This window comes from Ptychodera flava, chromosome 10, assembly GCF_041260155.1.
Source record: "Ptychodera flava strain L36383 chromosome 10, AS_Pfla_20210202, whole genome shotgun sequence".
NCBI classification, from domain to species: domain Eukaryota; kingdom Metazoa; phylum Hemichordata; class Enteropneusta; family Ptychoderidae; genus Ptychodera; species Ptychodera flava.
The window spans coordinates 43,226,893-43,253,637 of NC_091937.1; the positions used below are offsets into that span (position 1 = coordinate 43,226,893).

General features: G+C 38.2%; 1 protein-coding gene across 1 annotated transcript; it reads left to right on the plus strand.

The window, feature by feature from the left end:
* Positions 1–26,683, plus strand: LOC139142888 (zinc finger protein 493-like). Its single transcript, XM_070713070.1, has 4 exons — positions 1–134; positions 13,708–13,931; positions 21,634–24,614; positions 25,361–26,683. The coding sequence occupies exons 2-3, from the start codon at positions 13,718–13,720 to the stop codon at positions 24,582–24,584; spliced, it is 3,165 nt and encodes a 1,054-aa protein (XP_070569171.1). The 5' UTR covers positions 1–134; positions 13,708–13,717; the 3' UTR covers positions 24,585–24,614; positions 25,361–26,683.
* The last annotated feature ends 62 nt before the right edge of the window (positions 26,684–26,745 follow it).

Here is a 26,745-nt window from a genome sequence, read left to right on the forward strand (position 1 = left end):
ACCAAATACTTCCGGTTTAGGTCGTGTGCAGCGTTGTGTACAGATGCTTGCGCCGTGCCAGGCAAAGCCCGTACAGAAAAGACGACAATACATCGGAAAATGTTTGAAAAGCTCAAGAAAATAGCTCGCACAGGGTGAGTACGGTCCAGATGTTATATTTTCGCTTTCGATCGAGCTGTCAAACGAAGCAGGAGCGATCTATCCCCATTTAAAGCTATCGCACAGTGTACCGTCTGCAGTCGCTGCAAAGTGGTGCCTGGAAACTCCGTGCTGGGCATGCATGCATGCACGTATAAAGTGGCTTCGTCGCAGACATTGTTTGCAGACTAATCCAGGCCACACGCTCACTGCGCTGGGGTAGAATATACTCGCTTTCGCCAGCCCCGAGACACTTTCTAAACAAACCTCGCCAGCTTCTCAACTGCTGCCGAGTACGGAGTTTTGTACGGTGACAGCGAATTGCACGGTTCGGAATCGTGCGTGTCGTAAAGCTGTTGTCAGAGGGCAAGTCTTTCGTGTCTTTGTACGGTGCATGTTTAAACTGGTCACCCTGTGATTTGGATCAATGTTCTGTTGCAATGCAGTCGCAACCCAAAATTTTCATTTAGTTGTACATGCTTATTTACATTTTAAAGTTTCTCTGTTTTTCGGATGCAAACGGGGAATGCGCGACCATCACTTGCGATCGCGCTTTACCTCTGATATTTACGAAACCATAATACAGTTTGCAGTTGCCCCATAATTTCAAAACGGCTGTGCGATTTTAAATAGGTAATGAAAGATCGCCAAAATTGCACGAACTTCTAGAAGTTCTATTCCCAGTGCATTTTATAATATATTCGTAGATATGCAGATTAGTTGTGATTTGGACAAGTTAACCGACAGTTACGACGAGACAGCGAGACAGTAACTGCATAACTGTATGATAATGAATGACGTTGTGCACAAGACAATGGACTGAACAAGTTGCGTATGATTCGAGTCATAACATGCAACGTTAAGTCAAATGCGTAACGAGAATCGAGATAGAAAAATTGACCGTGCTTATTAACACAACTAGCCCGTACTATAATATGCTGTACTGTGCTATGAAGGGGGAAAATCCAACGGTAAAAGTCGTACAACTTATTCATACAACTACATGTACGTCACTAACTAGCCTTCTCACACAATAGCAGTGCGAAAATCTTTTCCGCTACCTTTTGTATAACGGGGCTGGACGTGTTGCGGACCTCCGACTGGCGAAAATCAACCGTATATTCCGTTGCCAGTAGCTTCGTAGACAGATCAACCGACCTTTCTTTACTCTGAATTCGGGCGTTCAACTCTCAAACTGTGTTCATCCAGACTGCAGCAAACAAATTAATCTTTGCCGGAGGTTTTTAGGATAGATTAACAAAGTGTATCATGTTGTACGACAGGGCCCAGGGTGGCAGAGGTTTGATGATTGTGAGAAACTCGACCTTATTGAGAAGCCATGCAGCATGAACTATTAAAAAGTGCAATTGAAATTATATATTATTGTGTAAACAATAATATAGACAGTTAAAGGTTTTTTTGAGGAAACAGTGTATTAAGGTACATTGTCACAGACAAACAAACGATGCCTATGCGATTGTTTTAGACAATGTTTGTATTCCGGCAAAAAATGGATCGCCCCTTGATACTGAAGTTTGGCTAAAGTAAATGAAAATTAACACATTGGTAAATAAATAAATAAATAAATAAATAAATGGATAAGTAATAAATAAAAAAGAAAAGTAAATAAATACATAAATGAAAAACACAAAATGATGCCCTCTTTCAATAAAAGTTCCTAGGAAATGAGACAAAATTTTCCATTTTTTGCTTCTCTGTATCATATTTTGATAACTATTCTCAATATTTTGTTTAAATACAAAACAAAAAGTGCATCAGCTGTTTGAGGAGTTTGTCAAATAGACAGACATTTGAAAAAGGCTGGTTTCCAGATGACTGCCCCAATTCAAACCTACAGGACCCTAAATAATTTTTTTCCACTGCGGCCAGTGAGTTTTGTCAACCAAAACACTCATTTTTTTCTCATTAGTTACTAGAAGTCTACATTGACTTTGTTCTGTAATTGAATTTCCATGTTTGAAAAAAAGGGCAAGAGGAATTAAACTGCAGCATACTAGGAACCAGAGATATCTTTTGATCTAGAAGATTTAGCATGAACACGTTTAGTACTATAGATGTAATGAAATGACAGGAAACAAGAAATTTTTTTGATCTGGCCAACTGTCAGCACAGGCATTTCACTTTAACATATATAATAGAAAGTCCAGGTACAGTTAAAATTCATTCTAGAATCCCGCTGTCCTAAAAAATGATTTCCCTTTTCGATTTTCATGAATCCAAAAGTTTCATTGCTGCATAATCACACAAAATAGAGTAAGACTGTCAATATAGGACAGCATTGATCATTAATCTGCCCAGGGACGGTGCTCCCCAGACACAGGGAACAAAGGTCTACGAAGGGTGCCCTCTAAGTCATGATTCAGTAGAAGTCTTTGCCAGTTTTAGAAATGCGTTCTTAAAATGGATCCTGTACCAGTATATATCAAATTTTTAAACTCAAAGAGAAGATTTTTCAATGCCATGATGCCTTCAAGATGTTTATTCCTGATGAGATTAACCAAGGAACAAAGTGTTTCAACAGTTCAGTGGAAAAAAAAGATTTGAAAGGTGTGAATGAGATAGATCAATGCATAGAACAAAAGTGTACCACATCAAGGAATGTGTGTGTCCCTTTAAAGAGACCGATTTCTTGATTTAATGTACACTTTGATGTGTAAGACCCATTTCTTGATCTAAGGTCCACTTCCTACAAAGTGTTCAAGGTTTAAGGAGACTGAAATGTGCGGCAACCTGAAAGATAACAGCTGAAAAATATGTACATTCTGTTTTTTCGTACTATACTTCTGTACATTTTATTGTATTTGACTAAAAGGCTGAATTTAGTCGCTGATAGTTCTTCCCTGGTGGTGAGTTTTGTACAGATTTGACCCTTTCAGGTTATGATTTTGACCTCATTCTTTCAGGATATTGAAAATTTATCGTCTGAACTCACAGCGAATAAAATTAAACCAGATGTGCCAAAGACCCACAGAAATGTCAAGGACGTATTACCAGGAGTTATTTATCACTTCACTGTAAAAATACTTTTGATGTGCAAATACAGAATTTGCAGTATTATTGCCAACGAGGTTAGGAGCACAAGCTATGAAAAACTTACATATACAGAAAACAAAAGAAAAATATTGAATGTTTTCAATATCATCGTAATTTTCTTGGATGTAAGCAACGTTGAATTACCACGGTGATGGATGACTTTGATGCTAAGCCTATTGATAAGAAAATGTGTCACTAAGTTTTCAATTAATACTGTGTGCCATGTTGTTGATACAGGACTTTTTCTTATCAATGTCAGGGTTCTCAAAAAATTTTGAAGTAGGCGGAAATTAAGAAAAGTAGGCGGTTAGCTTTTGTGTGCAACCAGGTTCCCGGGGCGGGCGGGGGGGGGGGGGGGGGGAACAGTACTGAGCAATTTCATGCATATACAGTCTATAAAAGGCTGTTCCAACATACACACGGGGGGGGGGGGGTTTCAGGGAGGGGATGCCCTCCCTGTGTGCAAGAAATTTTTAAAATTTGAAGACATTTTGTAGTAATTTCATGCATTTTGTACTGTATGAAAGACCATTTCAGCATGAGAGTGTTAAGGATTATTTTTAAATTGAAGACATTTCTGAGTAATTTTATGCATTCTTATACAGTGTATAAAGGCTATTTAAACATACACACAGGGGGAGGGTTTCCCCGTCCCTGTGGACAAGAAATTTTTAATTTTGAAGACATTTTGGAGTAATTTTATGCATTGTACAGTATTAAAGACCATTTCAGCATACAGAATAATCATTATCATTGCCAATTACAACATGTTTTCAAGGGATAAAGTTTTAAAAAAGTCAGAAAAATCAATTTGATATCACTCGGGCCTGTCAACTGCATTCAGTTGACAAGGATAGCAAAATTTCCCCAGACTGTTGTGTAGAATTATATTTAGCTCATGACTTGAACAAACATTTTGAAATACATCATAGAATAGGGCCTAGGGTTTTCACAACCCAGATAACGATCCGCTAGAATCCTGACCAGCCTGGCTGTACAAAGTGTACAGTAAAATAAAAGAGTTTATTCAATTCAATGAATTATAGGAACACAATTTTCAGTGATTTTAATTCACTGTACTAATTTCACAATAAAACGAATCCGCGAGCTGATTATTGAATTTTTGCTGATGTTGAATATAATTGAAAAAGAGAGATAAATTCAGTGTTCATGTTTGATAAAACCTCAAACTAACGACACTGAACGCAAGCCTGTACTACACCGTGTGTGTACAAAGCACCGGTAGTCAATTGTAACACAGTACACACAACGCGATATCGGTCGACCTGAAATTTGACACTGTGATCGACGTAGCGACGTAGCGAAAAGTGAGACCAAGTAATTTTTTGTTTATTTAGATTTGACCTAAACCTCCAAAACCAACAGACAAAGTCAGAAAATCAAAGTTTTCAAGCGTCGACTTTCTCTTCAGCGATGCACACAACCACGGCCCCTCCACAAAATGCGATGTCGATCGACTTGAGTTGAATATTGACATCGTGATCGACCATGGATAGATTGACGTGGCGTTTCGAAAGTATGAAAAATGAGACTCAGTAACTTGTGGTCGCTTTAGATTTGATCAAAAACCTACCAAACCCATCAGACTAGGCCCTACTCTTACGCAGAAAACCAAAGCTCTCAAGCGTCAACTTTCTCTTTCGGGTTTGAGCGAAACAAAAGTCGGCTTCATTCGGAAATGGTCGGCTATTCGCGGGCATAACGTAATTGTATGTCAGTCCAATGTTCGGCTATACCCGATGTGAATGTCGGAATAATTCGGGCTGTGATCGGGCGAGCAAGGTTGCCCTCGAGAGCGATTCCCAGTGTATAGTACAACACGTTCGCTGCGGTACTACAGTGATAGCAACAAGTTCACTGCGTAAATTGCTAGTAGACTACATATAGCCACATCGGCACTTCTGAAATATAATCTGCGGCTTGCAAGACCACCAAAAAATCTAATTATTGTTTCAAAACCAGAATTTCCGGGCCTGAGAGCGAAACAGTGCTGAAAAGTAGCCGGCCAAAATACGAAAGTAGCCGGTCAATTTGGCCGGCATCCGGCTAAAAATGAACACGCTGAATGTCATAGTAGTTTAGTCTTGTTTTAGACTGCTCTGTAAAACTGTAAAGGCATGAAAAAAGAAGGATTCGTGTGTATTACCTCGGAAAGGTACATTTCATGTAATGTACTTGATATAGTTAGTTTTTCATTCCAGTATTGGGCATACAAAATTACCGGTTTTAAGATACCCCCTCGCTCACCATTTTTTTCTGAGATTTTATTTTATCATCAGAGAAGTCATGAATGTAGTTGAGGCTGAGACTCCAAATTGTGTTCACTGTAAGTGTTAACAAGGTATTGACAGAGTTTACATTTTTTCAAGTTCAAAGTCACCATTGCATTCAGGGGTTTATGTCACTTTCATATTTTACGTTGTCCTTGCGATTAATGATTTTTCATTCTGAACAAATTGGAAAAGTATTTTCACATTTTAATGGCTCACTTACAAACACCAACATCCCCAAGCTGCAAGGCCCCCTCCAGGAAGAGCAGGGTGGGGGTGGTGGTGGGGGAGAGTAATCATACGTGTAAGAAGCAAATCTATCATTAATCATGGTCATATGTAATTTAGATCAACTGGAATGATTGAAATAAGCGCAATTATCGGATTTCAGAATATATATATATATATATATATATATATATATATATATATATATATATATATATATATATGGTAAAATATATATATATATATATATATATATATATATATATATATATATATATATATATATATATATATATATATTCAACAATATATTAGCTGTATCTTCAGACTTTTTTCTTTCTATTTTTTTTTTTTTGGGGCTGGGTTTTATCTATTTACAACATCTTCCTCTCTAATGCCTGTACTTTGTAAATGCCAGTGTTTTCCACATCAATACAGCTGTAGATACGGTAGATACGGGTAAAATAACCACTGCTATTGATGGCAAATGAATTCAAGTCTTGACTAGAATTCAATTTTTAGAAAAAACGGCGCTGACAGTACAGTGTTGGTAAGCTAGATAACAGCTGTTTTGTTCTGCTATTGGGGTTTAAAGAAGAAACTGCTTTGATACACAGAACTAGAATACCAAATAAAAAGCTGAAAAGTCGCACCTCATGGACTTACTTGATCTATTTATATGAGTCAATGGTTTCTCTACTGTCTATGGTTAAGAATAAAGTTTAAATCCCTTGACAATATGGCATAAAATATGATCACAATCACATATAAATAATTTTATTGATGTAATATATAACAGTTATATTCACAAATGCTTAGTCATTAGTGTTAGAAATCACGCTTTCATAGAGGTATAGGATTTATTTTATTCTGTTGAAAAGTCTATGCCTGGACTTAAAAAAGCTTATTGAGCATAGGTGCCTGAATGTCTGGAAGATGTGCTGGTGTAGGGAGACATGCTTCTCAATGCAGTCTTTGAAATGGCTTTCCTGATGGTGATAAATAGTCTTATAGCAAAAAGTACATGTACCACTGGCTCTAAGACATTTGATGGATTTATAATAGCTTCATCTGCATTGGAAGAAATACTTTTTGAACGATGTCATTGGTGGAAGGATTTTGCATAAATTATAATTAATTATGCATGCAGGACAAAGTACTTTTCATTATTGTTACGTGCAGAGAAAACGAACAAAAGGTGAACTCAGCAGTTAACGTTTAAACAAAATTTATTACAAAAATAAAACTAATTGCTAAGTCAGGGATAGAGTACAAGCTTTAAGAGTGTACAGATTACTTATCTCAGCTGGGACGGCAAAGCTCCAGTCTCAGAGTTGTAACAGTCAGTCGGATGAATGAACAGTCCTTTGGCTTGCAGGCTTGAAGCTGCACAAAGTTCACAGTATAATCCAGCGTTGACAGTGAAGGTCTTGAAAAGTCTTGAGAATGACTACTGCTGGAGTTTAGTAACACACAAGAGACACGATCCCAAAAGTCTGACTGGAAGCTGAGCACGTCCCTTTTATAAAGGCATATAAGAACAATCTAGAACTTTTATTGACATGCTAATTACTGTTCTAAAATTATCTCCCTTACACAACTAATCAACTTTCCAGAACATTCCAACATGACTAATTGAATTCAAGGTTGTTAGGTCATCAAGGGCAGTGACCTTGAGAATGTTCTAGACTAATTGAACTCAGGTCATGATGAGTGTGGGTAAATGACCTACATAACACACCCCCTCTTCAAAAAAAGAAAATTTTTCAAAGAAAAATCTTTCTTTTACAAATGTAATCTTGAAAAAGATTTAAGTACTCAAATTTTTTTTACTCTAAAGTAAAATTTCTTGAAAGTGAACAACAATAACTCTAAATACGAGAGAGACAGTTTGCAATTAAATTGTCTCTGCCTTTGATATGTCTAATGTCAAGATTAAACTCCTGTAACATTAAACTCCATCTTAGCAATCTCTGATTTTTGCCTTTAAATTTCTGCAGAAAAACAAGAGGGTTGTGATCAATATAAACCACTATTGCCTGATTTGAAGAAGTAACATAAACTTCAAAATGCTGTAAAGCTAATATCAAAGATAAACACTCTTTTTCAATTGTAGAGTAGTTTCTCTGAGATTTGTTAAATTTGTCGTGAAAAATAGCAAACAGGATGATCTACACCATGACTATCCTCTTGCAATAAGACAGCACCAGCAGCCGTATCACTAGCATCCACAGCTAATTTGAATGGCAAAGTGAAATCTGGTGCAGACAACACTGGAGCACTTTGCAGTATGGCTTTAAGTGTATCAAATGCCTGTTGGCATTGCTCTGACCAAACAAACTTTACTTTCTTTTTAAGTAAGTTAGTCAAAGGCTCAGTAATTGTGGAGAAATTTGGACAGAATTTTCTGTAGTAACCAGCCATACCGAGAAAGCGCATCAGTTGTCGTTTGCAGTTTGGTATGGGAAAACTTGAAATGGCACTGATTTTGGCATCAACAGGTTTTACCTCACCCTGTCCTACAGTATGTCCGAGGTAAGTTACCTCGCCCAACCAAACTCAGATTTGGCAAGGTTGACAGTCAACATTGCTTTACTCAGTCTCTCAAAGAACTTCCGCATGAGCTTGATGTGTTCCTCCCAGGTGTCACTATACAGGACGACGTCGTCAACGTAAGCTGCACACCCGTCTAGCCCGGATATGACGTCGTTGATCATCCGTTGGAACGTTGCCGGAGAGTTCTTCATTCGAATGGCATCACCTTGTACTGGAACAATCCGTCTGGTGTAACAAAGGCGGATATTTCACGAGCACGATCCGTCAGAGGGACTTGCCAAAATCCCTTCAGTAGGTCAAATTTTGTCACATACTTGGCTTTTCCACTCGGTCGATGCAGTCATCAATCCTCGGGATTGGGAAAGTGTCTGTCTTTGTTAAAGTGTTGACCTTCCTAAAGTCCGTGCACATACGATAACTGTGATCTGATTTGGGAACAAGTATGCACGGCGAACTCCAGTTACTTTTACTGGGTTCAATAAAGTCATTGTCCAGCAGGTATTTGACTTCTTCCTGGAGATATTTCTCTTTTGTTGGATTCAGTCTGTATGGATGTTGTTTTACAGGCTTACTGTCCCAACATCAACGTCGTGATAGATGACGTTCGTCCTCGTTGGAACATCCTGAAACAGGTGTTTATATTCGTGGAGCAGTTCTTTCACCTGTTGTTGTTGTTCTGGCTGGAGGTGTGCCAACTTTGTAGACTCCAGCTTCTCCAGGATTTCTGAGTTCTGAAGCTTGACCGAGCCCAGCTTTGAGTTTAGAGTATTTTCACTCAAGTCAGTTTCAGTATCACTATCTTCATAATGGCTTGAACTGACTGCACTGACAGGCTGAGTTATAGTAGGATTATCCCTATCCAAATATGGCTTAAGCATATTTATGTGACATAGCTGTTTTTGTTTTCGCCTGTCAGGTGTTATTATGATGTAATTTAAATCACTCAATTCTTATCAATTAGGTATGGCCCAAGTAACGAGCATGGAGTGGTTTGCCAGGAATTGGAAGTAGAACAAGAACTTTTTGACCTGGTTCAAACTTCCGTTTTGAGGTGTTTTATCATATTTGGTTTTCATTGACTGCTGAGATGACTCAAGATTTTCTCTGGCTAATTCACATGCTTTAGAGAGCTTTGTACGAAAATCTGAGACACATTGCAAAATATTCAGACAATCATCATCGTCTGATAGGAATTTCTCTTTAACGAGCTTAAGTGGGCCACGGACTGTATGTCCAAATACAAGCTCAAATGGGCTAAAACCAAGAGACTCTTGAATTGACTCTCTAACAGCAAAGAGCAAAAATGAATTCCTTCATCCCACTGCTTCTCTGTGTCAAAACAGTAGGTCCTAATCATGTTTTCAAAGTTTGATGAAATCGCTCAAGAGCACCTGGCTTTCTGGATGATAGGCGGATGACCTATACTGTTTAATGCCTAGCTGATCCATTACTTGTTGAAAAATTCCAGACATAAAGTTGGAGCCTTGATCGGACTGGACACATTTAGGGAGGCCAATAAAGTGAAAATTTGACTAAAGCTCTCACTATAGTCTTTGTCTTTATATTTCTCAGTGGTATGGCTTCGGGGAACCGAGTTGATGTACACATAATTGTCAACATGTACTCATTTCCTGATCTTGTTTTTGGTAGGGGCCCAACACAGTCTATTAGTATCCTACTAAATGGTTCTTGAAATGCAGGAATTGGCTGTAAAGGGGCCTTGGAATGGTCTGATTTGGCTTTCCTACCATTTGACATGTGTGACAAGTTTTACAGAAATGTGCTACATCCTGCCTGAGATTAGGCCAATAAAAGTGACTGAGAATTTTATGATAAGTTTTCCTGACTCCTAAGTGACCAGCCCAGGGGTTTCATGGGCCAGGCGCAATATTTCAGCACGGTAGGCTTTGGAACCACAATTTGATGTTTTATAGCCCAATCGTCATCAACCAAAACATCTGGAGGTCTCCATTTACGCATGAGAATACCAGACTTTGTATAATAGGAAACAGAGCTATCTGAAGTTTTACCTTCATCATCTACCCTGTCAAACAAAGACAAAATATCTGGGTCTTTGTGTTGTTCTGCAATGAGATTTGATCTAGAAAATGTCTGACTTTGGTCAGCAGAAGTTTTACTGGAAGTTTCAAATCCACGAGGGATAACGGAATGATCCGTGTCAAACACCTGACTGAGAAAGGTGTCATTTAAGTCAAATCTGTGACATTATTTTTGAGAGTATTTTGATTCTCGGAAGTTTCTTTGACATGGCTCGAGTAATGGCACATGAAGGAAATAAATCGGGTATCTCTTGTTCAATTGGCTCTGGATCCTGATCTAACTAGGATTATCAGTCACAAGTGGATTAGTAATGACCTTGTCCCCAGCAAGGTCGTTTCCAAGAAGAAGGTGAATCCCTTCAAAAGGCAAAAAAGGCCTAATACCTAAAGCCACAGGTCCAGAAACAAAGTCCGAAGACAAATAGACATTATGGAGAGGAACAGGAATGTAGTCATTACAATCTACCCCCTTAATAAGAACTTTAGAACCTGAAAATGACTTTTCAGAAAACGGCAGGGTATCTGCCAACAAAAGAGACTGGGAAGCCCCGGTATCTCTTAAAATTTTGACAGGGGTAGCGGAAGAGAAATCACTAGAAAGTGATATAAAACCATTATGAATAAATGGCTCGAAAATACCCATAATGCTATCTTGAGAAGAATTGACCTTGACCTCATTAATTGGGGATAAGAGGGGTTTAACCTCAGAAAATGTGTTGCACACATTATTAGACTCTAATTGAGTTGATGAAGAAATAAAGCCGGTTGGCTTAGATCCACTTTGACCACTTTGACCTTCACGTTTTCTTTTCAATTTGAAACAATCTGACATTAAATGGCCGTCTTTCTTACAATAATTACAAGAAAGTGTACCAAACTGTTTGTCAGAAGGAGATTGAGACTTGGATCTGATGATGTGGGAGTGTTACTTGAACTGTGTGAACTGCTGTCATTTGGTTTCCTACTCTCCTTTGAGAAATTCTTGGATGAAAAGGGGGAGTTAAATTTACCTGCATTGTTTCTGTATGAAAAGGACTGGGATGGTTTGCTGAGAAATGAAGATTTGTGGGTCAATGAATAATCATCGGCCAAACGTGCAGCAACCTCCATGTATCTGCCTTTTGTTCATTGATAAACGTCTTGATGTCACTCCGAATGCACCTTTTAAATTCCTCAATCAAAACAAGCTGTCGTAATTTGTCATAATTCTGACTGACCTTTTCCGAAGAACACCAACGATCAAACAGTTGTTCTTTTGTTCGAGCAAATTCAACATAAGTTTGATCTTTCACCTTCTCACAATCCCTAAATTTCTGACGGTACGCTTCAGGCACCAACTCATAACCCTTGAGAATTAACTCCTTCACAGAATTATAATTTGAAGCCTGCTCTACTGACAACTGAATGTAAATTTCTCTGGCTTTACCACCAAAGCACTCTGCAAAAGCATAGACCAGGACTCCTTAGGCCAATCCAGACTCTGAGCAATTTTCTCAAAATGAAGGAAATATTTATCAACACATCCTTTTCTTGGAAAGGGGGAACTAACCTGAAATGCTTAGTGATGTCAAACTTGTCTGAAGGGAAGAATTTTCCTGACTGTCCAAGCTCTAAACGTCTCATTTCTAACTGTAGTCGATGTTCTTCCAATTCTCTCTCCTTTTCTCTCTGTCTTTCTTCCATTTGTAATTCTTTGTCTTTCATTTGTAATTTTTCCTGCCTTCCCTTTCTTCCATTTGCAATTTTTCCTTTTCTAATTCCAATTTCTTAAGCTCCAAATCTGCCTGTATTTCTAATTCTAATTTTTTGAGTTCGAAGGAAGACTCAGGCTCATAATCTTTTAAGGCAGACTCTTCAAAATGGCCAGAATTAACTAAATGTTTTGCAATCTTGAACTGAATTTCTCGCTTGCGCATAGATCTTTTGACTTCTACTTTAAGGAAATTGGCCAGTGTTATGAGGTCGTCTTTTCTGAGGGAATCAAATGTGTCCTGATCAAGGTCATCCATTTCCTCTGGTTTAAATTCCGCCATGATTAAATTTCGCTGAGTTCACAGTATACAGTAGTTTTGAAAAGGCAGGCAAAATGTTGTCAAACGGCTCAAAATATTCGTCTCCCGGACGAGCCCCCAATTTTGTTACGTGCAGAGAAAACGAACAAAAGGGTGAACTCAGCAGTTAACGTTTAAACAAAATTTATTACAAAATAAAACTAATTGCTAAGTCAGGGATAGAGTACAAGCTTTAAGAGTGTACAGATTACTTATCTCAGCTGGGACGGCAAAGCTCCAGTCTCAGAGTTGTAACAGTCAGTCGGATGAATGAACAGTCCTTTGGCTTGCAGGCTTGAAGCTGCACAAAGTTCACAGTATAAATCCAGCGTTGACAGTGAAGGTCTTGAAAAGTCTTGAGAATGACTACTGCTGGAGTTTAGTAACACACAAGAGACACGATCCCAAGTCTGACTGGAAGCTGAGCACGTCCCTTTTATAAAGGCATATAAGAACAATCTAGAACTTTATTGACATGCTAATTACTGTTCTAAAATTATCTCCCTTACACAACTAATCAACTTTCCAGAACATTCCAAACATGACTAATTGAATTCAAGGTTGTTAGGTCATCAAGGGCAGTGACCTTGAGAATGTTCTAGACTAATTGAACTCAGGTCATGATGAGTGTGGGGTAAATGACCTACATAACATTATGTATACCACAGATGAAGTTGGCAAAGTAGACGATGAAAACGCATTAAAATAACCCTTTGAGTGCTGTAATTGTTCTCACCAAAATTTTAATGCAATATTTTTACTAATTTTTATGAATTTTTCTGTAATTTTTTGACAATTTTGGACCAAATGGACATCACATTTCATTGGCTACAGTTTGTTATCAACATTTTGACAAAAATCTGAAAAAAATTGACTAGAATATATTTTCTAAGGTGACAAAAATCGACTTTGGCACTCAAAGGGTTAACCTTGGTCAATTTTATATTCATAAAAATAGATATCAAAAAACAAAGAGTATACGCTTCTGGAAAGACTTGAGATATAGAACAAATTCTTGGATACTCAAGTAAGGTTGATGATCATCTGTTATTGACAAAAAAATCGCTATGCAGTGCTGTTGTAAAATGCTAATTGTTGTGACAGTATTTTTTGCTACATTTTGAACTCTAAACTTTGCATTGACAGAGCAATCAATCACGGGAATGTTATATTCTACTTCAAATACTCCTTGAGCATTGGTGAAAAGTGCCTTGCCCTTGACACTGAAAGAAAGAACTTGAATTTTCAGTGACCCTGAATGTAGCAACTCTTGAAAAAAAAAATCATTATTTTATGACCCACATCCTGATTCTGTTACTTGCCCTGCAGCTAGCGTTTGATGATGGAAAATGCATGGAATGGGAAAGACGAAGCCATCCGAGTCAACTCCGAGAGCAATTCCAAGAACTACAAAGTCAAAGAGGAACCTATGGATGACTCCCCGGGGGTTTTCATACTGGAAACAGAAAACGGAGAGACAGTAATGGTTGAAAAGCACGGCAACAGAAATAATGATAGTGAGAGGAAGTTACGAAAAGGCTCAGACAGGGAAGGTAGGTGTAAAAGTCACGCCCTTGTATATGCACTGTTGAGTTTGATGGACACTTTCCAAATATGGTAAAAGAGTATTACCACTTGGGAAAAGGTGCCATATTTGGCATAAAGATCTCTGTTCTGTGAAGTGATCTCCATATTTGGCATAACAATTCCAAATTTGGCAAGGGAATCTCCGTATATGGTCAAAGAATAACTGTATTCAGTGAAAATCTCCATATTTGATGCAAAAAATTCACATTCGGCAAAAGAATTTCCATATTTGGTGGTCAAAGAGTGTCCATATTTTGTGAATGAAAAATTTAATTTTTTTCTACGGTTTGTACTGGCTAACTGTATGCTACATGAGTATATCAGCCTGCAGCTTTATGTCTAATAAAGACACTGATTATTTGAAAATTACCAGTTACAACAAATAGATCATTTATCATCTGCTATATAAGTTTCTCTCCTCAAAATATTTTTTCAACAAGTCTTTTTTTGCAATTTTTGGTAGATATTGACATAAACAGTGCGCAAGTGGAATTTATTTTATAGTCTTCAATCAGGATTGAGCACATTGTAGTCAGTGAAAGACCCACATTGTCTCATGTTTGTTTAGGCTGACTGTTCAAACATTTTTAACTCCCAGAGTTTTAAACAATTTATTGCAAATATTTGCTTTCTATGTGTATGTTGTGTTGAATTTCAACTTTATCTGATAAAGAATTTTGATGCGGTCTTGCAACATTAGTCTAGCCTTTTACATGAGTCTAGCATTTGTTCAGTTTTAACCCTTTGAGAACTGTAATTTTTCACACAAAAATTTAGTGCAACATTCTACCAATTTTATGATTTTTTCTGTATTTGTTTTGATAATTTCGGAGCAAAAGGACATCACATGTAATTAACTAGTTTTTTTCAAAATTTTTGAAAAAATCTGAAAAAATTTGACTTTGGTATATTTTGTAAAGGTGACAAAAATTGTTTTTGATGCTCAAAGGGTTTAACCCATTGCTGCCAATTTTACTACAGAGTCTGTCTTTTCTTGGTGCAAATTTGGTCACTCCCAGAGGGTTAATTTGCATATTGTATTCCAAGTTGCAGAATAGGGATGAAAAAATGGTTTCATGTCATGACAAAAAATTAAATCAAAACATACATGTATCATGGGACAAAATTTATTCCAAACATATGCTTCAATGATACCTGCATTGTTCATTATGCAAATCTGGAGGATTTCGTTTGTTGAAATTTGTACCAACCACAGTGAGTTGTCTGTGCATGCTCATGCCAGCAAATATCCTGAAGCACCCAGCACGTGTCAAAGCTTGCCTCTCCATATTTGCATATGTCATTTGCATATCAATAGACCACACACAGGGTGATGAATTTGCAGTGTGACCACTTTTTGTTGTCATGGAAATGCCCTGTCATGGAAATGCAGAACAAAATTCCCGCAGCTTAAAAATCTAAATTCACACTTCTGATTTCATGTTATTTCTCAGTTTTTGATTTTTGTATAGATAAATCTTTGATGTACAGTGCATGTCTCATAAAAGAATTGTTATCAAGATATAAAAATCTTTGCGTGGAATTTGCTTTTGCAAGGTTGTTTACAAACGTGATAAAAAAGTTCAAGAAAAAGAAAAGTGTGTTCGTGATAATGATGCAGACAAAAATGAACACCCATTTACCAGCGTACATGTATGCTCTAATGTTCACAATTCCATACTTAATTATGCATATACTTTCAAAAGGTTTCTTGTTAGCAATTGGTAGTTTGAAGGGATGTACCATAAAGGGCAGATTTCTTCCAAATTCTGACAATATTTTTCCTCACGAAAATGACCATAAATCAAGGTATATTCCTGTGAAATATAGAAAATGTAAAAATTGATATTTGTGATAGATTATTAAAACAAATAGGCTTCAGTATAATTTTCATTAGTCTTGTAGAGATTTTTAAACCAACATGTCATTCCCAGTATTTCAAGCTCTTGCCACTCAATGTGTCAGATGTGAAAGCTGTGATTTGGTGATTAACACTTATGTAATACATTGCTAATCCTTATATCTGTATTATATTTGTCAAAAATGTTTGAATAATTTATCATTTATTGAGTGACATTTTATGCCCTACCGGACAGTCTGCTGAGGATTATACCGCACAACTTCATACCACCACAACAATCAGGTTATTCAGAAATCAGAAATACATTTTCAAGTTCCAAGTACCAGTCCGGGTCAGCTCCAAAATTGGAGACGCTATACATAATATTTTCCCCTCTCATTAGCCAATCAGCGGCCAGCGCGCCATCAGTAAAAACTGTATTTCCTGGCAACCTCCACATGCGTCCTTCGTTACGTACGCCATACTGTGTCGAACTCCCGCGCCGTATTCTGTCATAATGTCGAACAGTTGTGTGGCCACTCTGTCAAAACACAATTTCAAAATCGCGTACCAGTTTTATTCTGGCGAAGACAACCAAACCCCATATATCGCTGTGATTCCTAGACTCTGGCTTGAAGTCCTGCGAAATATAAATCGTGTACCTACACAGATCGTTAAGAATACCCATTTGTATCGGAGATGGCAGCGATACAAATTCTACCGTATATGGGGAACAGTTGTGTGGCCACTCTGTCAACACATTTTCAAAATCGCGTACCATTTTTAGTCTGCGTTTGACAACTACAAAACAGGTATCGTTTTAAAGCTCTGACATTGCTCTTCTTTCTTGCAAAATGTTATACGCGTACCTACACAAATAACCTTTATAACAGTATTTCTAATAGAGATGACGAACATCCACAAGATGATTCTCGGTACTTGAGCGAAATTGATAAACTAGGGGTAGAAATGAATCGTCAATATTTCGAATATTTGTTCACTAATCGGACTCCTTGTTGGACATGACCTTCTGCAGAACACGTGGATTATGTTGACTTTCGAAATTCGTCGAAATTCACAAGACAGGGGCTTAATAAGCGGCCCAAAACTGCCGATCACACTTGGTGGGTAATTTGTGACCCAGCGTGACCTGTACTTTATTAATGATGTAATCTGGTCGATGATTGGCTGAATGCCGGAATACATTATCATAATGAGTCTCCAATTTTGGAGCTGACCCGGACTGTTTACGAAGTGTTGTGTAGAAGGTTGAAGGGTTTGAAGGGGTACTGTATTAGATTTTCATTATTATTATTGCTTTATTAATAAATAAATAAACAAACAAACAAACAAATAAATAAACAGTTACTTGAGAAAATGAAAAAGATAAACAGTAATAAAAGATTCAAAGCCAAAAATATTCAGGGCTAGAAGAATGAGGAAAAAAGAAAGCAAGCAAAAGAGAAATTAAATACATGAATCGTAGATGCACAATCTCTTTGTGGAGGGACCATTCATAGACAGTTACTGCAGTGTTTTATATATTTCTTTCATTTCCAATAGTTTACTCCACCATATTAAATTGCTCACCCCCAGTTCCCAGTAAACAGGTCCTCAATCACCATTGATAACAAGGAGTTTGAGCCAAACCATTCTGGTCAGAGGGTTCATGAAAGGACAGGGTTGCTCCAAAGCTTGAATGGTGAAAACAAAAAAGTGATGAGATGACCCTGCTACCCAAGTACTTGAGTTTAACTGTCATGTATCACGTGGATATTGTTTGGTTTTTAGTCTTGTAGGACCTCCCCAACAAAATGTGGCTCAGTTTCACCATTGTGTATCGTGTTATATTGTTTCATCTTGAATCTTATACAATTCTTCTGGTAGGGGCAAATTTAGATTTTGACTTGAGTTTTGCTTTAAAATATCTTTCACTATATGGTCATGGTCAAAACAGGAGTTTTATTCTTAAAAATTTTATCCCTCCTCTGTGTAATTACCTTACAAGAAAATTGAACTCTGTTCAGACTAAGCTTTGATAAATCAATGATTTGCCATGGGCAACAAGTATCCACCATGAAAACTAAATAATATGCACTTTGCAAAAACATACAGGAATTTCTGTCCATTAAATTCATTCAAAAGCTTTAAATAATCTCGCCTTTCATGGTTTGTATTAATTTTTCTCTGGGAAGTTGACAGCGCTAAAGTTTTATAATCTACATGTTTCAACACAGACATTTTGACCCAATTTCCTCCCTGTTGCTACACATACATGTATATATATATATGGATCCAAACCTGTTGAATGAAACGTCGGGTCAAAGTACTAAAATTCAGGACATGGATCAGGGACGGGGTCAAAGTAGCTGGTTTTAGAATTTGATGTTCTTTCAGAAGATGAATAAATTTAATGTCCTGGAAGATGTTTTAGCAAAATCAGTGATGTGACATAAATTTTGAATTAATGCGTTGTACATTGAGTATGGCACAGCTTTTGCTCCTCAGTTGCAGCAACAAGGCTTTGCAGTTTTACCGTTTTTTGTTCTCATATATCCTCTGTGAAATGTGCTTGTATTGTAAAAACAAAATCAAGGTGTGTTATGAATAACTGTACGTAAGATTGATGTTGAAAATAACTAAGGGTTTATAAAACTGCAAAAAGGTTCTCTCAGGAAAAATATGTGGACTCTATTTCATCAGTTATGAACGTTTCTCAGAAGTGAGAATTACAAATCAAACTAAGTGCCAAATAAAGGACATACATGTAGTTGTCTCTCTCATGCTCACTTTTTATAACCATAGGTCTCATGAAACAGAAAAACAACTATGACAAAATAAATCTGAAAGTAACTACCCAAAAACAGCGACAGCTTCCTTTTTTACTGACTTGACTTTTGTTGAATATGGTCACTTTTGAGCTCATTCTTCAAAGCTATTAGAGTAGGTATGATTTGAAACAGATGGAGAAATATGCTAGAATTTTGTATATGTTGTATGGTTGTAGGGTGATATGGATAAGGACTAACCAAAAAGAAATACCATTCAATTAAATAATGTGTAATATTGATATTTCAAAAACTTACATCTACATTCAGACCCTTGATATACAAATTGCATCTGTGACTAACTATGAGCACCCGTGTGAGAGATAGTTTGAGCAGCAATTTCAGTGCAAATTGAATATGCTTTCAGCGAAATTCAGTCTGTTTATTTCAAACTGTTACCAATTTGGGGTACGGGGTTGAGGATGTTAAAGACTCATTGATCAGCATGGCATGTCTGTTGCAATTCATTCTTGTGTTAGGCTAAGCCATTTGACTGGTGCAACACTGAACATGACAGATGACAACCTTATATCAGAAAAGACAGCATTGATAGCATAGCAACCACACAATATTGGTCAATGATATGTACTCCTAAATTAATCAGCATTGATGGATGTCTACTGGTATTGAAATTTCATGTGTTAGAAAAAAAACAGCAGCAATTACTTAGCTGATTGGGTACATGGACTTCTTGAACAGTGAAGTTCAGTGAAGATCTACAGTATTACAAAGTCAGATGCACTTATTTTGAACATCATATGATTGAACCATCTAATTGATATTCTTTCACACACTCTGCAGCGCATCAAATGAAAACTTAACAATGTCATTCATGACTACTGTCATCCCACGATACTAATAAACGTCCTGGCATCTTTTAGGCCGCTCTTTGACAATTATCAATAAAAAATCGAATGCCTAAATGTATTCATGAAAGCGAATCCTTACATGTTTCCATATTTCAGTCGTCAGTTCCCATTCAGAGTAAATATTTGAAGTTGTGCCGGCACGTTCGTATTCTTTTATGCAACTTGGTGATTCAGCAATGAGTGCATGTTATCGTTATACAAGGCATCAATATTGAAACCACTTCATGCCCATGCATACCCAACCTCTTTCAATCAGCACTAATGTATTCCCAGTTTCCAGCCATTTTATCTTGTCGTTGAATCGCACGCATGCAACACAAAACAAGTTTTTGCAAGCTGTTCATCAAGAATTTATACTCGGTATTGTGTTTGCCACTGGTTGCATTTAATTGTAAAGTGTTTTTATGCTCAGCAACTTTTGCTTGTATGCACTGCCACGCATTTGAATAAGTCCTTTTCTGACTGTTTTGCAAAGTATCATGCGTCTGCATATAGTAATGTCAGTTGAACTGACATACCTATCTCTCTTTTTTGTGCTTGGTAACTGTTACATGAATATTCCCCATATCTCTTTTCCAGAGTCCAATGAATATATGTTTACCATCTGTATAATATGCATGGCTCCAACACATATGGATCAGCACTTCAGATCTCTTGTAAAAGTTTGGCAGTGTACAATATATGTATGATATCCCCCCTTGTAATGAATGTAAATGAAAGTCAGGTACTTTGACAGCTCTCCATGTGTATTGACTGTGTATCAAAACTTTATGCCAGCATGGTCTGTTTGAGTGCAAAGAATTTCAACTTGAAAATTTTTGTAGTATTGTACACAGTTCATTTTAATACATGTATCCCAAAGGTATTACTTGTATGGGCTTACCTGGCTATGTCTCTGGGCTGAATAAAAACACTGAGAGCAACAGTTTCGAGATCAACTTGGCTTGTTTGTTCTGATATCAAAATGTTTCATGGTTAAAAATGCGATTTATATGCTGGTTTTTCCCTTTGAAGGCTAAAGTCAATTTTTGTCACCTTTTATAAAATATAATCCGGACAATCATTGTTTCAAGTCCAAACATACTTTTTTCAGATTTTTTCAAAAATTTTGATTAAAAACTGCAGGCTATGTAAAGTGCTGTCCATTTGGTCCAAAATTATCAAAAGAATTACAGAAAAATTCATAAAAATTGGTAAAATGTTGCACTAAAATTTTGGTGGGAAAAATTACAGTACTCCAAGGGTTAATAGGCTACCTGTATGATTTCTTGATGGTGAAGATAGTTTGCACCTTCGAACTGAAAGAGTTAAACTTTCACTCAAACTTTCCCAAAGGAATCTTAATTTGTTATCTTCCAAAATCAAGAATAAATGGGGGAAAGGGGGTGTTATCATACAAAGTTTGGTACTTGAGAAACAAATTTAATTACCCAAAATTTACTGATATTTGGAATTCAAAGTGGCCACTGTCTTTATGTTAACTCTGTGGGGAAAAATTTAGTTTTTCATTTTCAGAAAAATAAGAAGGTGAAACCATCATTTTCTCCAAGCTTTATAGTCACCCTACACAGCCAGAATACAAACAAAAGTATTGTGAAAATATGAGAGTCCTGAAAACCATCTCCATGGTGCATTGTATGTTTATATAATTTCAGAGAGATTGTAGCAACAAAAAAGCTGTCATAATTCCCATGTGGAATCTGTTGTAGAGAAAATCAAGTGAATATGGCAGAAAAATAGCAAAAAAGATTTGACAAACATCTTTCTAAGACCTTTGTATTCACAGATTTGTATTTCGGTAGAAATGTACAATATTTTTCGATCCTTTTCCCTGTAACACTTTAATTAATTCATTTGTTATCTTGTCATAATAGACTTTATCATGTATGGACATAGATTAGAATTGACGTAGAATCCCTATGTGGTTTTCCTATGTGGTAAACATTTCCATTTCCTGTGCTTCATCAAAGATCTGATCATACTGGTGTAGGTCTTCTTTTTTAGTTGTTTTACAATGGTTTTGTTAGGAATTTTGTTAGAAATTTTTAGTTATTGGAAGAAGGAGTAAATTTTTGTGCCATATGGCAAAATGAGAATAAATTGATAGTGAAACGTTTTGACTTTGTTCCAGGAGCCAGTGACAACAATGGACAGCATGAGAGGACTGGAGCCAGTGATCCAGGAAGATATCAAAACGATGAGAGTGGACAGGCTGTGATCGTTGAACAAGGTAATAGTGCTTCTGCAAACTATGATGATCCTCAGAAAAGTGGCGATGCCCCTCTTGGATATCGATGCCACATCTGCGGGCGGAAATTTTCGGTCTACGAGGTGTACATAGAGCACGAACGCAGCCATGCCAACGAAGGGGAGCGTCCATTTGTGTGTGATGTCTGTTACTTGTCTTTCAAGTCCACCGGAAGTCTGATTGCTCACAAGCGGATTCATACTGGCGAGAAGCCCTTCTCCTGCCTCTACTGCTGGAAGACATTCCGACAGAGCGCCACTCGGAACAGGCACATCAAAGCCATGCATGCCGATGAGAGAAGGAAAAGTCAGAAGGAGACGATGGATAGAATATCACACATCTTATCCCAGCAAGTTGTTCAGTATCAAACAATACCCACTGATAGACATCCTGCGGAAATTGTTACCTCTGTTATTGAGCAACAAGCTCCTGTTGTCCATCCCATTTCCACGTTTACCTCACAACCTGTATTCCCAGGAATGACCCCTCTCAGGATGGAGGTGCCGAGGACTTCCGTAGACATGACAATATCATCCTCGTATCCAACCCATGTTGTCGGCCGTGTGCGAGCCGAGCAGCCACCATCTCAAGATAAAGGATCAATCCTGCATACTGAACAGAGCACTGCAAGAGGTAACAGTCATGAACTTTCTCAAAGTACTCCAGTGGTACGCCTACCTGGACCAGGCCCTCAAGTTGTGACAGTAACCCCACAGAGTACCGACAAGTACTGGCAGTCTTCAAACCCACCACAAAACGCAGCTCCTGTCGGTAGTGGGTCAGCCGTTGGTGGCAGGCAAGAGGACCATCACAGAATTTCCCAGGTGTCCCCGACTGCACAGATACCAGAAACCACCCAGCCAAGAAGACTTGTTCAGAGTGGTGCTTCAGACAGGAGTCATAGTACCCCTTCGACAGCAGGGCCTAGTCATTCACCACCTGTTGCTGAAGAGTCCAAACAAGTTTCAGACACAGATCAAAGTGAAGTGCAAAGTCAGGCAAAATCAGAAGCGAGAATCAGAGATAAGTATATACCACGCCATCATGTGTGCTCCAATTGTGGGAAAAATTTCATCGGCAAAGCAGCACTGAAGATCCACCAACTGGTGAAACACATGGGAGAGAAGCCCTTCGCCTGTGAGATGTGCGACCAGAGGTTTGTGTCAGCCAGTGCTTTGATCACACACAGGCGGCGTCACACGGGTGAGAAACCCTACAAATGTAATATCTGCGGCAGGGCCTTCAGGCACAGTTCAACCATGAAGCGGCACAGGCTTCTGAGGCATATGCCCCAAAGTGTCCAAGTGGCCTATCAGAAGGCACCCCAAAAGTCATCAGCTGATCAAGATCAGGAAGCCTCAGACATCAAGCATGAGATCAAGATGATGCTGAAGAACCAGGAAATGCAGATCTTTGATTGTGGACTCTGCTCGGGGTTTTTCTCCGACCATGCTGACCTGGTCAGGCATAGAATCAGCACTCATCAGGTCACGGCTAAAGACGCCCAGGGAGGCCAGGCCATTCTGAGTGCTTGGAGGCCCAGTGAAGAAAAGCAACAAGACAACATGAAGATGATTGGAGACTTCATGAAGCTGACGCCATCCCAGTACAATGTGTTCAAACGTCCATTTCAGTGTGAGGAGTGCGGAAAGGCTTTCAAAGTCATGGGCCACCTGGTTATGCACAAACGCATCCACAGCGGAGAGAAGCCATACAAATGTAAGGTCTGTGATAGGGCGTTCCGGCAAAAGGGTACCATGTCAAGGCACATGAAGCGCCACAAGGACTGGGAGTTGATGAAAGCGCAGGAGTCGCCCGAGATGGTAGATCAATCCCATGAGTATAGTAACTCTCAGAATGCAGAGAACGCAGGGCCTTCAAGTGTCGGTAATCGTCTCAGCCAGGAGCAATCAGTGAGAGACAATCACATGGAAACGGAGCTTGATGAGGAGGAAGACTACGATGAGGAAGAAGATGAAGATGAGATGGAAGAAGATGAAGAAGAGGAGGAGGAGGAGGAGGAGGAGGATGAGGATGAAGTTCATGATGAAGTGGAGGGTGATTATGAAGAGGAGGAAGAAATGGGGATTGTACCATCATCTGATACGATGAGTAGAACTCTTAAGACTAGCATCATGCAGCCACTGCGAAATAGAAAAGCCAAGCTGTCAGTCAGCTCCCCGATACATATGTCTCCCTACACAAAGTGGAATTGCAACATTTGTGGGAAGACATTTGGCAACCACTGGAGACTGGAACGGCACAAAATGACTCACTCTAACACCAGACCCTTTCCCTGTGAGTACTGCGGGAAATCCTTCCGATTCCAGTCACACCTGGCCGCTCACCTGCGGATTCACACCGGGGAAAAGCCATTCAAGTGTAACTTGTGCGGGAAGGCCTTCCGGCAGAGTGCAACAATGCATCGTCACAGAAAGCTGCACCTCATGAAGTTCATGCCGGCTCTAGGCTTGCAGAGCAACAATATGCAGCATCTTTTGACGTATCTAGAGGGCCAGGTTGCCACTACGTCAAACCCAGTCAGCCAAGGAGCCACGACAGTAACCATGGCAACAACCTCACAACCGAACATGTCTACTGGGATTGCAAATCACTCCGGAATGTTGCAGAAGGACACTACAGAAGCTTATCCCGTTGCTATGGCAATGAGCGAGTCTCCGCCAGGCCCAATAATCACAGGTATAGCAAGTCTCGCAAGTGCAGGCTCAGCAAAAGAAACAAAAGCCCCAGTGAATGACACCAGTGGGGGCAGTGTCAGTAAATCCAAAATGCCACACCAAGAAGAAGAGGCTGCATCAAGTGTAGGAAGCTGAACAAGATTGATGTCTTGAGTCAAAAGAAAGGTACTATAGATCACTTTGCTTTTGCTCTGAAGTCTTATCTTTAAAGTAGTACATGCCTCAAAATTTAAAGACTTCAACTTTTACTCAAACTTTCTGTAACGAATCTTCAGCTCCCATTCAAAATCAAGAAGAAAAATCAAGGGTTGCCATGCTGAATTTGGTACAAGACAATAAATTCCCCAATATACCCTTGAAATTTAAAATGGCTGCATCCCATCCCATATTGCCTCACTACATCTGACCAACCGCCTTAGATTTTAGAAGATTTGTTCAAAACTTGTACATCAGCCAGTCAGACCAGTTGAAAAGATGTTTATTGACCATTTTCACCATTGGACCACAAATCTACTGATAACAATAGCAATTGGCAATGCAATTGCTTAGTACACAGTTTATTTTCGACTTCAAGGCGTCTGGCAAAGTTATATTAACAAAAGTTAATAACGTCAGATTACACAAGATTGGCTTTTACTCAGCCGAAGTGAAAATAAAATAAACGAAAAGTGGGACATTATCACACATCACACACACACACCTGACAACCTGATTGGCTCCTGCAAATCACGATATTTGACCATGATCTTCTGTGGCAATTGGTCAGATGTAGTGAAGCAACTATCAGCAAACAAGAACAGCAAAGAACAAGCAAAGGTGGAATGTTGCGGTATCCATCTCTACATCAGATTTTAATCACATAGATGTACTTCCACAGTTCATTTAGTGACTGTTCATTTTATCCTTGACAGGTTTCTCATCCAACTCTTGAAATGCAAGGACCGGCCATGTCATGTTAACCAAGGTGGCAGCCGCATGTTTTAATCCAGGAAACTGCAAATGACAAGGTTTGCAACGTACACTTTGAACTCACCGCTGTGAATCTTCACTGGAGTCATCGCCAACATTGAGATGAAGACGACGTAGTGTAACAGTGCAGCCGAGAACTTAGAGAGACTTCCTGTGGTGCTATGACAACAGTTGCAGAGTAGTTTACAGACAGGAGTGTTTGACTAAAGGCAGCAACAGAAGTGAGCAATACATACTGATAGCGTATTCAAAATGATTTGGGATTTTACGAGATATTTACCGACGTATAGAATTTTAATCCCTATCAATTCTTTTCATATTTTGACAACGTTAAACATAGCAGATATATTGAAAAAATTTCTCAGAATAGTTTAAGAATAGTTATGAATCACTTTCTACATACACTGGCAATTGAACTGCGTGAAGATTGTTCATGCTCGGAGACCCAATAAAATATCGGTGTTGCAGAGCAGACACTGGGACTTGTAGGGTGTGGTCGGCAAAGGGGCAAATATAAGACTGTATGCCATTTTTCACAATATGTATAAATTTGCATGCAAAATAAATTAATATATTTCAAGAAATAAATAATGTAGCGAAGGAAGTTTTTACAAGAATATTCTGAATCGAAAATTAATTTTAAATCTGTGTAAGAATAGACAATAAATGTACGATAATAACTAAAAAGTTTTCTGTGAGTTGAGAGACGAGAGTATTTTGAGAAATATTTTGAGATTTCTTTGTCCAATATTTCATAAATTGCTGCATCGTTTCAATGATAGTTTTGATAATGTTTTAAAGAATAATTAGAAATCATTTAAAGCTCCATAAGCTGTATCTTTTGGCTATTTTTTAAGAACTTTTGCTTTGTGGTTTCCCTACACTTTCTGCATTGAATCCCTAAACTGTAATTTAATGCCAAGTATTTAGCATATCAACACAACCTATATGAGTATAATCTCTATTGTTATTGTTGAAAATTGTATTCAAGTCCGGACTAGAATTCATTTGTAAACAATAAACAATGATCACTACACACATACAAGCTGTGTTGACAAAAAGAAAACTCGAAATTTCAGCATGACAAACGGATTAGGGTCAGACACGGTAGTTGATATGCAGAAGCAGAATACGGAAAAACTTGCCAAAAGTTACAGCTTATGTCCCTTTAATGTGGTCAGCGTCGATGATACAATGTATCCATTATTTTGTTTTTTTCATTGTGTGCAGTATTACACCTACCTCCATGGAAAAACAATTCTTGTGATATGTAATATTTCGGTTATCTTTAGTTCTTGTTGACATTTTTTTTCAATATTTAGGTGTA